Genomic DNA, 15,465 nt, shown 5'->3' with positions numbered 1-15,465 from the left:
ATAAAAAAGGGAGGACGTGTAATAAAGTCGTCGAAAAATTTAGAGATGGTCCCTTCGGTTCAACTGGAGTGGCTGGACCGGTGACCCGAGAACGCCGCCGGAGCCACGCTACTGGCGCCGCTGGACTTGCCGTAGGAGCTGCTGGTCCCCAGTCGGCTAGCGCTCAGGGTCAAACTGACGGGAGTCGCGTTCAGTAGTTGCAGTCGCACGGGGCATTGGCGATAAGCTGGAACGGGAAACACGTGCGTGTTAATTGGTGCAACGGAGGTCGTTGACTCGTGTACACACACGTTGGGACCGTTTTTCCAGGGGGGAAACACGTCTCATCGTCTCGACTACGGAATACAATTGGGTGTTTCCATGGACAAAAACAAAAAACAAACAAAAAAAAAAAGAATTCATTGTATGTCGCCCGTCTCGTATATCATTAATACTGTTTTAGTTTTATTTTGTCTTTTCCAAAGTAAAAAAAACTAACGTCGGCTGGGCACACATCAACTTTTGTTTCGTAACCTTCGCACCGCCTTACATTACGCGAGTAATTTTGTCCCATCAGCCCATCAGGTCCATTTCCGAGTTTCGACAGCCTAGTGAAAAAAAAAAAAAAACCAAGTACCAGCATGATGGGGTCCAGCGCAGTGGCAGCAGACGGGGTTGTTCCTGGGCCGTGGGCAGAACTCAACGCTGTGGGGTTCCCCGCAGCGGACGCATCGGGGCAGGTGCCGGCAATTGGCGGCCACGTGCCAGAATCCCTGACAACGGAAGCACTGGAGCACGTCGTCCTGAGCGTTGGACTGTTGGTTGGGCTGTTGCTGCTGTTGGGGTTGTTGGTTGGGCGGGGCGTCGGGGCTGAAGGGGCTCTGGGGACCCCCGCGCCACCAGCGCTCCGGGACCGCGCAGAAACGCGCCACTCCGAAAAAATCTAGGCCCTGGCGCAGGAGCAGCTCGTACTGGCTGGGGTCCAGAACCTGCGACAAACAGCATACACGTATATATGTATATAACCATTGGGGAGAGGGAAGCAAATCTTGCGATTTTCGTTTTGTTACGATTTTACAATCGTTCCGGGTAACGGTAAATGAATTTCCGTTCCTTCAGCAAGTGTCAGCTAAATTTGTTGAAAAAATAAAAATTAAAAAAAAAAAAACGTCGTTCCCGTGACGTTGTGCCACAAACAAATGTGCGTGTTGCGCAATGCAGCACTGGAATTATTATGTTGTTTGTTTTATTTCTACACGGCCTTCTTTATTACAATTACTTGTTATATTCATCAATTATCGGAATGCTTTTGACGCACTTTGACGATAATTTTTTTTTTTTTTTTTTTTTTTTTTTTTTTTGCAAATCAATTCGTTTTCAACAAAGTCCGCTGTTAGGTTAATAAACTCGAGATCGACTGGATGACTTTATCCAAATTTTGAACAACATACTGTGATTTTGAAAAGAAAGAAAAAAAAAAAAAAACTATGCGATTCTTAATAGATGCGAAACGCATGTGAAAATCCGCGGGTAATTTAATTCTAACGAGGCTTATCACGTCGTAAGATGTCCGATGGACGATCCGTTGTGCAACGCAAACGTCGTTATATGAAGGTATTACGTATGGCTGTCTCCCATTATTAGCTCTTTGGAAATTATAAAAAAAAAAAAACATTTCAAGTACCTCGTGTGTAAATAAAGCTTATTTTAATCGATTGAAAACAGATGCTAATGAATTCATTACCGATTTAAACGTCTCAGCATTGAGTTTTTTTTTTTTTCTTTCAATTTTTTTATCTCAAGCTTATAAAAACCTACTGTAAAAACAATCCACCGAGTTGTGTGTATAACATAACAACGGGTCGCGTGAGGAAAACGATTTGTCCTCTTCGCGAAAAAAAAAAAAAAAAAAAAGAACACGTACGCACCTCGACGCGAATGTAGTGTCGCAAGCGCTCGACGCTTCCGGTGGCGATGCCTTGCCTGGCGAGAGCCGAGCTGAGGTCCTGCAGTTGTATGGCCCAGGGGACGTCGCGCAACAGGAGAGCCTGCCGGTAACGGGTGTCTCGGTCGTAGAAGCGGGCGACCTGTGTGCACGAGTGTGGGACATTCTTTTATTTGAACGGCCAAAGCGAATTTCTTTTTTTTTTGTGCTCGTTGGTACTTGGGATTTGTCTTTTCGTCAAAAAATGTGATGCTCGTGTTACTAAATACTCGAGGCTCGATTTTAGACCTCACGACGCGTTTCAGAAAAAATAACGGTAAAAACAGTTGAAAATTAATGTCATTGGTTCACGAGACTGACAAACCACGTAATCTTTTTCCATAGTTTGCGCTTCAACTGCAACAACAGCATCCGAAGAAGGAGCTTGGACATCCGGATACACTCTAGTGGCATTACATCTGTTTTGGACCCCGTTTTCGAATGTAATATATTTATACCGCTTGACTTTTTCAAGGTTTCAAGTTAAATAAAGCCATACAAACTGCCACACGCAGCCATCCAAAAGCAGGCGTAAAGCTCTGTTCCGCAATAGGATCCAGGACAGGTATAATGTCACCAAGACTTGAAACTATAATTAATTAAGAAGTCCGAGAAAAAAAAATTGAAAGGTATGCATGTTGTTTCAACAAAACAAGATGAACAAACGAATACACGACAGATGAAAAATCGATCGAGTTACAGTAAATAAAGTATACTGCGCTTCAACCATAAAAACATGGCGCAATAATACTTTTTGGACATGCACAAATTAATGATAATTGACCATCGAAAAAAAAAAGGGGGGAGGTGGGCAAGTAAAAACCTGTACGGGCCCCTCGAAGATGCTCGCGAGATCGGCATACTGCAGCAGTTTATCGGCATCGGCTTCGCGCCCGAAACCGGCTAGTAGACCGCAATGGGTCTCCGACACGTGCCAGGGACCTTGAGGCTCAACCGCGAGGATCGCGTCCTCGAGGTTGGCACGTGGCAGACCATCCCTCGGGTTTCCCTGGTGCTGCTGCTGATCCAATCCACAGCTACGGGATATGTACAACCAACAGCTGAGCTGCTGCTGCGACTTGTTCAGACACGCTGCTGAGGAATCGACGATCGGCTCGTTATCTGCAGCGGTGGAGTTTACCGGTTTTAGACTGTTGGCTAATTACACTTGCGTTTTTATTCGAGTTCCGCGAGTTTGAAAGACACGCGAGAATTTTCACAAGTTATGTATAATGGATGGCGATTTTTGTTGGTTACAACCATAACCGATACCGATTTCACGTACGATAATTATTTAGAAAAAAAGAAAAAAAAAATTAAAATTACTATTGAAACCAGAGGTACGTATGGTCGCTGCAACGCGGGCGAGGATTTCTTACCCGTGTGGCGAAGAGGCTTGATTTATTTTAATTTTTGCGGAACGATATCATACTCACGTGACGAGCGATGTTGGAAGTAATTTGCTCCTTACCTTGAATGTATGAGTGATCCTGATTTTCCATTCTCTTGTTAAAACCTATTATGTGCGACAAATGCTTTCAGGAGCACATTTTTGTTCCTCGCGGCTATGGGGGAAAGCCGCGAGTTAAATTTGACAGCTGTAGCTACTTCGGGTGCGCCGTATACATATGTTATATATGACGCGGAAAATGTGACAATCGACCAACTTAAAATAATATATCATGGTTATGTGATGTACTTGAAAGAATTTAAATAATAAATGAGATAAATACACGGGTTATCGTTTTATCGGGATTTTATTCTTTAGACGAAAAGTTAAGCGCTAATTTAGCTCGTTTTCGTTTCTACGTGTATGTATTACAACATACAACAAACAACGAGTATTCCTTGTCCCATGAAAATCAGCTCTAAATTAAAATTGTCTCCAAAGTAGAGTTGTTGACTTTATATTATACGTTTCTATATATTATCTATATTATATTAAAATAAAAAAAATTTGTTTAAAGTAAAAAAAACATCAGTGTGTTTGCACATTTACTATGCAAAGCATCAATCAATTGTTTGGAAAAATGTTTACTTCGAAAAATTACAAGTTAGCTTCGGCTTTATATTTATTTATCGTACGATATTAGTTTATTCTGATGATAAATTACCCTACTATTCTGATCTATATATGAAGATTATATGCATCTACATGAATTTCTGTACAAATTTTGCATCGCTTTGTCTAATTATAATTAGCTGAAATATCTGTCTTGAAAACCATTTACAGATACAAATTTAATATTTGTTGTGTAACATAAAAAAAAGTTTTACTTTGCCGAAAAAAAATAGTATATCGACGATTTTCGAGACTCATACGCCACCTAGTGAATGTTGATGTAAGCTTAAAGCTTTGGGAACATTTTTTTGCATCAATTAAATGTTCAATCAGTTTTATTTGTTATTTAAATTTATATTATTAATTAACCAAGGAAGGCAGTATATGATAAGGGTGTGTTCGAAAATTAAATTACCGTTCGCCGGTTCGTCGCTGGAATCTATCGTTCCAAAATTGCAAAGAAATGTTTACTATTTATGGATCGAATAGTCTATTCGTTCCGCAATCAGACAAACCTATCCGAATTTTTCATACATTTTTGGAACAAACGATGAACGAACGTACCCTCATTCGCAGTTCGCATGAGAAAAGAAAAGATATAAGTAACATATGTTTCTGTTCATGTTCTGCAGGTTCTGCTCTCTTGCAGCAGGGAGCAAAAGCTGAGGTATGGCAGCAAAGTGAGTCAACGCTTTTTTTTTTATATATTTACTTACTGTTGGAACTCGGGGCTATAAATTTCGCACAAGTGCCGAACGTCAGAGAGTGAGGAAACACCTATTGTCATGTGGATCCTCGACGAGTGTAGTGCTTACAATAACTAAACAATATATAAGTAGACATATCATGCGACTGCAGCTGGGAGTTGGCGTGTAATGATGAGTGTCACAGAGTTGGTGAAGTGCAAGGCGATCGGGCTCTGTTCGCAAAAAAGAAGCGTCGCTTTCCCTTTCTCCTGCTTGTATCAACAACACAAACAGATGGATATGATAATAGACCACAACAACATGGCCAAGAGATAGGAGTATTAAAAAAAAAAAAAAAAAAAACAGCACACAACACCACACCTAGTACATTATTAGATCAGACCAGCAGTTCGTCTTTTCGGAGCAGAAGCAGAGAGCTAGAAAGGAGAATAACACCTAGTAAATTATAAGACTGCTGTGGTTTTATTTTGCTGCTGCTGAACATTATTTATATATATATACATATATAAATAAGTGTGCGAGAGCTCGAGAGTGCAAGTGTGTGTGAGACATCAAAGACATAAACAATGGACAACTCCAGCGGTTGCAGGAGCCTCTACCAGCTCAGCCTGGGTGCCGTGGCTGAGCAGTTCCTCGTCTTCAAGAAACACATCAACTTCCTGCCCGAGAATGTGTTGTTCGACCTTTATTATCAGGTACACATGTATATATGTCTCAGTATTGTATTTTTCCAGCCAATCTATTTAATACAAATTAAAAGACTAACATGTTACACATATGCTTTATCTATTTCCAAATTTTTTTTGACATTGTGTACTTGGAGTATACAGTTTAAGTATCTGCTTTTGCTCTTCTCTCTATTGAATGTTTACAGTGTCTTTTTTCAATCACTTTCACGTCTCTATTGTAACACTTTTTTTTACCTCATTATCTTTAGGTATGTCTATTGCTTGTTAAAAATGTACATTACCAACAGAGGTAACAAAAGTCAATTTATGCTATCTGTAGGAGTTTTAGCACTCCTTGAACTCTGTTGTCAACCTAAAATATAAGTAAGTACTTATAGGAAAGAAATAAAAACAAACATCTACTTCGTTCATTGTGCCCTTTTCTATCTTTCTACTCATTACATTATCAAGCAAAGTAATTGACATGGATGACACTTGGCCTTTCTCTTCTGACTTGGTGACTTAGTGCCTTAAGTTTTTTTTTTTTTTTTTTTTTATCTTAAACGCACACGCTCGGTTTGTGATTTCCTCTGTGTATTGTATTTACTTACAGATATTTTATTGGCACTCTTAATTTTTCAAGTGCCCAGACAGATCCGTGTAGTCAAGGGTACCTATCAGGCTTTTGTTTTTTCGTTGTAGTTTTCGGACTTGGACCATAAAAGCATGTAATGTAATATGTACGGACTTGCTAACGCACAACATATTATAGCATACGAGTCTCGTTCAGATCATGTGTTCCGTGATCGGATATCTATCATTAGCGGCTATACCGTATAATATATACGTACATCTAAATCTACCTATACTTACATACACGTACACAATGCTATATTTAATTGGGAATTTGCGGGTAAATGCAACGTCGCCGCAGCAAACGCTCGATATATGTGTGTGCGCTCTCCCCATCAGTTTTGCTTACCTACTATGGCTATTACACGTTGTACATGTGTCTGCGTGCCTTTTAAACTTGAAGTGTCCGTGGATTTCATTGATTATCCAGCTGTTTTTAACCGACGTATAACATGTATTCATAATAATCAAAGCTGTTTGAACTCTAGACTCATTTACTTTGCAGTAGTTGATTATTTAATTTTTAAATAATATTTTTTTTTGTTGAATCGTCACTTTTTTCCCCTTGTATTGAATGTTGAGATTAGAGATGTAAAATGTGTTTTTTGTATTGTTCATTCGGTTACGTAAATAATAAATATAATAGTATTGAGTTCTCAAAAAGAAGTATCGAATACGTTATCAATTCTCATTAGCAACTTAATCCCCTTGATTTTTAAATGTACAGTCTTGTTCATGCAATTTGTACTTGAAGTTGCTCGATTGATTTTTGTTTTACAAATAGTTGCATGTACTTATTGTTTTTTATAAATGCATATTTTATTAGATATTTATGTGTCGATCGTAGTTTATTATTTTACTTAAAGAGCAGTCGTCATTAATACTATCTTTCGAGTATACATTTAAAATATATGTAAACTTAATGCATGTTTTTTCAACAACAAATGACTTTTAAAGATGTAAATAAAGGCTTCAAGTGTATTTAACGTTATTATTTATCATCTCTTTGTTTCAAACTCTCGATTTATAAATTAACCATCATATTTTTTCATAATATATCGAGACACCTTAAAATTTTTATAATCAAAAATTCTTGCGATAAGACAAAATTTAATGTTCAAAGTGAGTTGAGGAATTGAGATAATCCTCTCACTGATGTATGTAATACTTCACGTAAACAATATATACATAAAAGTGCCCACATTTACTCGAATATTTATGCACCGTTTAAATGTATGTACACACGAATTATTGTACACGAGTTTTTATCAATGTAGTAAAATACTTTATCATATCTCTTTGTTTTTGCTATAATTAATGAACGAGAAAACATAACAATCAACACTTGTACCGAATGCAATGCCTGCTTAAAAGAATAATATTAAAGTAAAATATTATTACAAGTTGTATAACTATTAATTCACTTTTTCTGCTGTATTTTTTTTTTTTTTTTTTTTTTTTTTTTTTTTTTACCGAAATCGAAGATAGTGAAACATCAACAAATTTATGCATGACTCTGACAAAAACGTGTAATTTTCATTAACGGCATCATATTTTGACGATAATCACATGAAACGTATTCTTTGAAATAATATTTTGTTCTCAGTATAAAAATTGATCAAAAAAGTCTGTAGTTTAATTATTTTACACAACTATTCTTCTCAACAAACATCCAAAGTTGCCTAAAAATGTCGGTAGTTTTTAAAATTATTAATAAACTTTTTTATGCACCATTAATATTGTTACAACAATAAATTTTCAACCGAATTTTTGTGTCTTAACTTTCAGCTGTACAAAAATCGAAAGCTGTGCCTCCTTGGAATGGAACTAAGTGATCTCAATACACTCCTACGTATGCTCAAAGTGACGAACAAGCGTATTCATTTACACAAAAGCTTTCAGGTAATTGCTTGACTTTTAAAAATCAAAGGTGGCTTGTAATGTAACAGCAAGTAATTGTTTTGTACAACAGGCTTTGATGGACCACGGGACAAAAATTGGAAATGAACTAGCCATCAGTTACAATTTGTGTTATCTTGGCAACAAAGACAATTTTTCTGCGCACGAAACAATTATAAATTTAGGCTTACGTCTTGGAAAATTCCTCAACGATGCAGGCTGGTACTTTGAAAGTGAACAAGTTTTATTAGCGTGTAAGGATCTCTGCGTTTCTGGTCCGCAAAATCCAGAAAACTGGTGTCGCACCTTGGACTGCTGTTACAAGTAAGATGGATTCAACGAGTTGTTCATAAATATAATTTATTGTGTTTGATCTTATGTTATTTTATTGTCAACTAACTTTCATTCTTCCATATAGATTACTTCATGCACAAACAGCTTACTGTATGTTTAATGAAGCTGCTAAAACGTGTGACTTAGCGCTGCAAACCATAGAGAAGTTGAACAACACCGAATACACAAACATCAACCACGCTGCTTTTTATGCAGAACTCGGTGTGCTGTATTTCAGTAGAAGCGAATACGATAAAGCATACAAGTAATATACATCAGTCATCGAATTTTTATAACTCGCCAAACTAGTGGTAATTGTGAATGGAATCACAACAAATTTCTCTCATTGTTTCGCAGATGGAGCGTGGAAGCCCTGAATCAATTGAAACCATCTCTCTCACCGCACATTATCATAAATGTACTACGTCAAACTGCCAAATCTTGTATTATGATGAGAGAATACAAAAAAGCAGGTCTGCTTATAAAACATGCCGTGTGTCTTGCCAGAGAACTTTTTGACCGCCAAGATCCAAAGTACAGCGACGTCCTGATCGACTATGGGTTTTATTTGTTGAACTCGGATAGTATTCCTAACAGTGTCATAGTTTATAAGGTAAAATTCACACTTTTTAAAATCAGTTAATTACTTGCATGGTTTGCCTCAAATTTTTCGTAATTTCATGCTCTGTATTTTAGTTTGCATTAGATATTAGAAAAGAAATATTTGGTAAATACAATCTCCAAGTTGCAATGGCTCATGAAGATTTAGCGTATGCCCTGTATGTTCAAGAATACAACTCTGGTAAATTTAGTCTAGCAAGGTAGGTTTGTATGAAGTTGATGACGATTATGAATGATGAAGTGAAAGTTGAAGCAAAAAATTATAATCGTTTGTGATAATCTCACTTTGACAGCCATCACGTGAATAAGGCTATCGAAATAATGGAAAAGTTACTTCCTTCAGAGCATTTGCTGCTTGCAAGTGCCAAAAGAGTAAAGGCCTTAATTTTAGAGGAAATAGCATTGGATAATTCGCAGACGCCAGGATCGGATCAGAATTTATTTACAAAATCGGAAACCCTCCATTTGTCTGCTCTACAACTGTCACAGACTGCGTTCGGCGATATGAACGTACAAACTGCCAAACACTACGGGAATTTAGGAAGATTGTATCAAAGCATGAACAGATTTGATGTGCGTATGAATCTAAATAAAAATTTTACAGAGTCATAAAAAGAATGTTGTTTTCTAGGAAGCGGAAAAAATGCATCTTAGAGCCATAAGAATTAAGGAAGACATACTAGGTTCGTACGATTACGAAGTTGGACTAAGCATAGGACACTTGGCTTCACTGTACAACTTTCACATGCAGCGGTACGAAGAAGCAGAAAGATTATATCAGCGTAGTATCGATATAAGTGAGTATACCAATGTTGGTACTCGGAGTTTAAAAAAGCTTTCTTGAATGAGCTGTAAATTGCACATTTGCTTCCAATCAAATTATTCAAACTTATTCACATTATCCAGGTCTTAAACTATTTGGCAAGACTTACAGTGGCTTGGAGTATGATTACCGAGGTTTACTGCACGTCTATTCAAAACTTGAAGATCACGATAAGTATGTCGAGTTTATGGACAGGTTGAGTGAATGGAAGGACCTGAGAGACGAGCATGCCAACTCGGAAGACCCCTTGTTCGAAGAAAAACCGTCACAGCCTATCAGTGATGTGATACAAACATTTCTTACAATAAAGTAGAAATAGGTATAGAATCATAAAAAATAAGAAAAAATCGTGAGCAACAGCGTCATCGATTACATCAATATGCGCTGGCGTAATATTAAGAAATTAATTTAAATCGTTAATAGGAGGACTATTCGGTGATTAAATTTGTTTTTACTTGTCACATTAAATCTGCGATGCAATTTCATTTATATACTTCACTTGGCGCACATTTTTTTTAAAATCAATTCGACATTTTTCGTGAAAGATTATGTATGACACAACCATTTTTTTTCCTTTTCTGACTGCGTGATTTAAAGTTTTACTGACATCCAATGTATTCAAATGGCAAGTCTTTGAGAATTGGAAAGGATAGATAGTGATAGCATGAGCTATTCAATATGGAATGTTTCATAAATTATTAGAAACTATCAAATATATAGTCAATTATTTGAAAACAAGAGGTCTGTTATGTAAAATTTAATTTCTTTTGCGTGAATTATTATTTAAATGAAATTAGGGCAAAAATTTTATTCCAAATTGGAGTTTATTTTTGTCTTAGCAAAAATGTAAATTTTTAATAGGATGTTGTAATATGTTTAACATATTTTAATTATGTTTTTGAGACAAAAATTATATTATTCGTAACAACGTAAAATATTTATTACAATAAACCATTAAAATTATTAAACTCAAAAATATTTAAACTTTTATAAACTAGAAATTCCGCGATTATAATTGAAGTTTTGTATATAAATATAAATAATTATTTTTAAGAAATTGTTTGTAATTTAATATATGGCGATGAATTGAATAGAATTTTCTTGCGTTTGTTACATTTGTAAACGGTTTCTGCTGTGTCACAACAAAGCCAAACTTTGATATCTGCATAAATATTTGTTAGTCATAGGAACATGTAAATATGTTGTTTATGATTTTTATTACGTTCAATAATAAAATGAAATAAAAAAGATTTCATTGTGATAACTTTTTGACTCTGAGGTAAGATCAACGGATTGACTGGCTTTTTAAAAATAATCACATTCTTTTAAAGATTTCTAGACCACAGTACGTTGCTGTTCCGCTACATCGATGTCTCTTGTGAAGTATATAGCTGTAGGATTTCTCAACCTTTTTTTAGATGGAAAAATTCGTGTTGTTCAATTTTTTGTCACAGACATCGATATATGAGAACAGAGAACATGGTTTTATTTGAACTATATTTTCTAAGATTGTTTTGTTTTTAAATAGTACTGAGAGGAAAAATTAATATTAAATGGAAATGAAGCAAAAACTCTTTCATTCTTTAAACGACGATACACTTTAATTAGTATAGTCCCATATTTACAAGATATTTGACAAATATACTTTTTGTATCACGTGACTCTTGTCAGATGATTAGAATAAATCTTTTTTTAGATATTTATCGAGTCACAGCTGTAGTCTTCATTCAATACTTGCACAATTTCTAGCGATTGTTTACTGTACAGGTTAAAAAAATTTGCATAAAAACGCTTATGAAAATATATGAACGAAAAAAAAAAGATTTCGTAACATTCATTCAAAGTATGTTGATTGGAAAGCTGCCGCAATATTTGTATTACTAAAAATACAAGGAATTGAAAGATAAAATTTTGAATGGATTCATATATTTTCATACTATTTCAATTTTCATATCACATCGTACGACTTTACATGATTTTATAATCACTGCCCCAGATTAAAGAGACTAATAAACAAATACATTCGGAAAGTTGGAAAAATTACTTATAAGCATATATTTCATTTAAATCACCAATTGATCTAGTTAATTCAATAACTGTATTGCACTTTATCGTAACTTAATCCATCCAAATTAGTTTTCTTTTTTAAATCGTCTTAGGGTGGGTCTCGACTGAAATACGGAGCAGTTTCTTGTACCAGTAAGGTATGGCAAACATTACAAACTCTCGATGGTCTCTGATGTGGTCCGCTTTTCACAATATTGTTTAGGCACGAAAGACAAAAAATTTGACCACAGTGTCGACAGTGCATCTATGAACAATGTTACATGGTTTTTTAAATTGTGATAAAATGAGACTTATTAAAAATAAATTTGGCAAAAATAGTAATGAAGATAATTACTAACCTTTTCTTTTTTCTTTCCTTGCAAAAAAGATGAGCGACATGTTGGGCATTCATCTACATCCTCTTCATACTGCCATCTAACTTCTTTTTCAGAATCCCGTATTTTTTGAAGTTGAACCTGTTAAATACGGTCATTAGTTGTTAAAAATTTATCCAAACTAGCAGTAAATGCTTGTTCATACCTGTAACGATTGCGTCAGGCGAACGAAATCTTTTTGAGTCTCTTCGCCAGTATTCAGCTCCTGCTGCAAGTTCAAAATCTGCTGCTTCAATTCGGTTATGATTGATTCAGTTTTAGTCGCGCGTTCAACCATACTCTGAAGTTCTGCTTCTTTTCGGTCTTTTTCTTGATTATCCTGCTCTATTTGGTCATGCAACAGTTCAAGCTCACACTCGAGTGATCGGCACTTTCTTTCAGTTTCTTCTTTTGCAATAGTCGCTACTATCAATTCTTCGCGAATTTTCAAAATACTAACATGCAATTCTTCGACGGTGTTTGGCATGTTGATATGTTCATACTGATAATGCTCGGAGTGCCTGCTATATTTTCCCATGAGATAATCGTTTTCTTGCTGCAACCTATGTATATACGTAAAATAAAAACATTATGTATTAGATACAAATTTTCACTTTTTTCAGTAAAATAAAAAGAAATGCACTCACTTGTCCAAATGTCTTTGTACATCATCTCTTTCTCTTGTTAAACGAGCTAATTCTTTTGTAACACTCTCTTTTGTGTAACTGTATTGCTGTTTCAGTTCATCATTAACTTGTGTGGATAACTTTACCGAATAGCTCAACTGATTGACTTCGGCCTTGTGTTCTTCTTTCTTTTCATTCCACTTTTCTTCCATACCTTTTCTAAACTCTACTTCTTTAACTAAATCTTGTTTCTGAGTTTGCAATAATTGTTCAGTTTCTTGCAATTGTTTTCCAAGATCTTTAGCTTCCATTTGCATTCTTTGGAGTTGAGCTTCATAATTTGAACACATATCACACGTATTTTCTCGGATACCAGATTCTTTTGCTTTAGCTTGTTTTGCATTCTGTTGTTCTTCCTTCTCTTTGTACTTTTGTAACTCATCATCTGTAGTTCTTAGTTTCTCTTTTAACGCTGATATTTCTTCTTCTAATGGCACAACCAGTGAACGTAACACTTCAGCGTCTTCATCTGCCTGAAATGAGATGTAGTTACATGTTTATGGTACAGTCATTGATAAATAAATATAAAATTTGATAATATGCTTACGTGACGCTTATTTTTTGACGAAGTTTCTTCGTTTTCGGAGCCAAGTGAAAGTGAATCAGCACCTAATTGTGAGGCTACCTTTTTTGCCAATGATTTAGTCATCGTTGACAGAGAAATTTGAGGTCCATCAAGCGGTGAATTCTGCATGAGTTGTAACCTTAAATTGTTATTTTCTTCCTTAAGTTTACTAATTTTAGTCTCCAGTTCTTTTCTTGCTGCTGAAGAGTCTTGAACTGTTGAAGTTATGATTTGTTGCAATGAGGCAATTTCATCTTCAGCCTTACGCTTTTCTAGATCAATATTATTTTTTGTTTTTATATCAACAATCACCAACTGACTTTTAACTTCGTTTAATTCGTGTTGGAAGTTACAGTTTTCTTCTTGTAACTTTGAATTTTCTTCAGTTGCCTTTTTTAGGTCCTCTAGAATAGATTAAAAAAAAAAAAATGTAATAATCAAATTTTAAAGAGGAGACTGCTATTTTCTTAAATATACCTTCTTTTTGTAAAAATAATTCCTTAATTTTTGCCCTTTGCGTATCAAACTCTTCTCTCATTTGATTATTCAGGGCTTTTAACCTTTTTACCTCTTCGTGTACATCTTTTGTAAAAACATCAAATTTGTATACTTCTAGTAAGTTTGATGGATTTCAAGAAGCCAAGGGGTCATTCTTGAAACCTAATAAGTAAATGAATCAATAATATAAAGGTTCATCTCACCTATGTTATTTGTGTTGTTTTCAGTGTCCTCTTTGGTGTCACTATCACCTTGTGTAGCTGCTGACTCCATTTTTTGATCTTCCAATATTATTTTTAAACTACCCTATTCAATGGCACTATCTTTACAATAAAACCTGCATCATCACAATACTGAACTGATGTATAAGGCTGTATTGTCTAAACAATTAGACAAGCAGATCTTCAGTTACACCACTTTGTTAAAATTAAATCAACAACAAGATGGCTAGTGCAATTAAGATAATTAGAAAGATAAAAAAAAAAAAGGTAAAATCCGGTGAGGCCAGTGATACAAAGGTAAGCGAATCACCATCTACGCCTTACAAACTTGATAACGACGATGACGACACAGGTGCGTACAACGTCTATGGATGGTCAGAAGCCGGGAAAATGAGTTGTTGGCCAAGTATTGGGTGACAGCTCATTACGACAAAGAGGTTTTACGATTGCGAGGATAAAATGAAAAAGTGTAGGTATCACTATTTTACCTACTGCAACAGCTTGTAATGTGGTTGAAAACAATTAACGAACTCCATATTAAGGAGGAGCAAAGGAGAATAAAATTCATTCGGCAACACACGCCGATTGTCACGAGGTGGACATGTCTCGACCGCACAAATGAGATTAATATTCGAAGAAAATCCAGCGAAGACTCATGTGTAACCTCACTTTTTCTGTCTCCAGTTTATGCCACAGAGAGTGTCAACAATCCAGTCGTAGCAGCCACAAATGACACAATTCACTTAATTCCATTATATATCATAAAGAGATACTTGTATCAACGAACGACAGGCGCTTTATCGCTTCATCCTCGTCTGTAATTATGTCTTGCAACTTTGTCATCAGCAATTCAGCGCTTTCAGCTTTCAGCAGTGGAGAGCTACAAGTATGAATTATATATAAGTATATGAATCGTGATTGTATGAAAGTTGTGAATCATGAATTTGCAGTGATTGAGTCGTGTGATTGTGATATGACATCACAAATCACAATGTGTGTGTCGTCCGCTACCAAAGGGGTGCGTTCGATTATATGCATCCAATTATCATCGTTCGTTCGTACTATTAGTTCGGTTCGTGTGTTCCAATTGTTTCGCTTTCGTTTCTTTTGTTCCTGGAGGGGGGGGGGGGCAGTGGGTATACAGATGAGGCAAAAAATTAATACCCGCCGCCAATCCCAAAAGAGTTGATAAACCGTATGCCCTATGATTTTAGGATATCCAAAGTGTTTTTGCGATGTAGTCTTGCTATGACAAGTTACATCGGTACATGGTGAGTGTATCGAGATAAATGACATCTATATTGTGTCCAAATTTCAACTCTTCATATTAATTAGAAGGGGGGTTATTAATTTTTGGAAAAACGGC

The 15,465-nt window shown here is 35.8% G+C and overlaps 3 protein-coding genes across 6 annotated transcripts; 1 reads left to right on the top strand and 2 right to left on the bottom strand.

Annotated features, from left to right (window-relative positions):
- Positions 1-59: 59 nt before the first annotated feature.
- On the bottom strand, positions 60-3,465 carry LOC106639848 (uncharacterized). Its single transcript, XM_014353644.2, has 5 exons — positions 3,435-3,465; positions 2,787-3,085; positions 1,908-2,066; positions 617-968; positions 60-226 (listed from the first exon to the last, which is right to left on the bottom strand). The coding sequence occupies exons 1-5, from the start codon at positions 3,463-3,465 to the stop codon at positions 60-62; spliced, it is 1,008 nt and encodes a 335-aa protein (XP_014209130.1).
- A 1,247-nt stretch (positions 3,466-4,712) lies between these two features.
- Positions 4,713-10,914, top strand: Pat1 (Protein interacting with APP tail-1). Of its 2 annotated transcripts, none has more exons than XM_014353695.3 (9): positions 4,713-5,427; positions 7,822-7,935; positions 8,006-8,256; positions 8,351-8,530; positions 8,623-8,878; positions 8,962-9,086; positions 9,180-9,459; positions 9,518-9,683; positions 9,793-10,914. In XM_014353695.3, the coding sequence occupies exons 1-9, from the start codon at positions 5,299-5,301 to the stop codon at positions 10,020-10,022; spliced, it is 1,731 nt and encodes a 576-aa protein (XP_014209181.2). In that variant the 5' UTR covers positions 4,713-5,298; the 3' UTR covers positions 10,023-10,914. The 2 variants fall into 2 exon arrangements, with proteins under 2 accessions (XP_014209181.2, XP_014209182.2); XM_014353696.2 differs by having other exon boundaries at positions 9,813-9,908.
- A 413-nt stretch (positions 10,915-11,327) lies between these two features.
- Positions 11,328-15,050, bottom strand: Rbpn-5 (Rab GTPase-binding effector protein rabaptin-5). 3 transcript variants are annotated; one of them, XM_089596998.1, is made up of 7 exons: positions 14,082-15,050; positions 13,858-13,989; positions 13,363-13,784; positions 12,777-13,288; positions 12,296-12,692; positions 12,115-12,231; positions 11,328-12,020 (listed from the first exon to the last, which is right to left on the bottom strand). In XM_089596998.1, the coding sequence occupies exons 1-7, from the start codon at positions 14,149-14,151 to the stop codon at positions 11,865-11,867; spliced, it is 1,806 nt and encodes a 601-aa protein (XP_089453124.1). In that variant the 5' UTR covers positions 14,152-15,050; the 3' UTR covers positions 11,328-11,864. The 3 variants fall into 3 exon arrangements, with proteins under 3 accessions (XP_089453124.1, XP_089453125.1, XP_089453126.1); XM_089596999.1 differs by having other exon boundaries at positions 13,858-13,962; positions 14,082-15,048; XM_089597000.1 differs by lacking the exon at positions 13,858-13,989 and having other exon boundaries at positions 14,082-15,048.
- Positions 15,051-15,465: the final 415 nt, after the last annotated feature.

Source organism: Copidosoma floridanum, unplaced genomic scaffold (genome assembly GCF_036245765.1).
Source record: "Copidosoma floridanum isolate Cflo_tuat_1 unplaced genomic scaffold, Cflo_Japanese_pri ptg000030l, whole genome shotgun sequence".
Classification (NCBI taxonomy): Eukaryota; Metazoa; Arthropoda; class Insecta; order Hymenoptera; family Encyrtidae; genus Copidosoma; species Copidosoma floridanum.
This window is presented reverse-complemented; position numbering and strand designations above follow the sequence as displayed.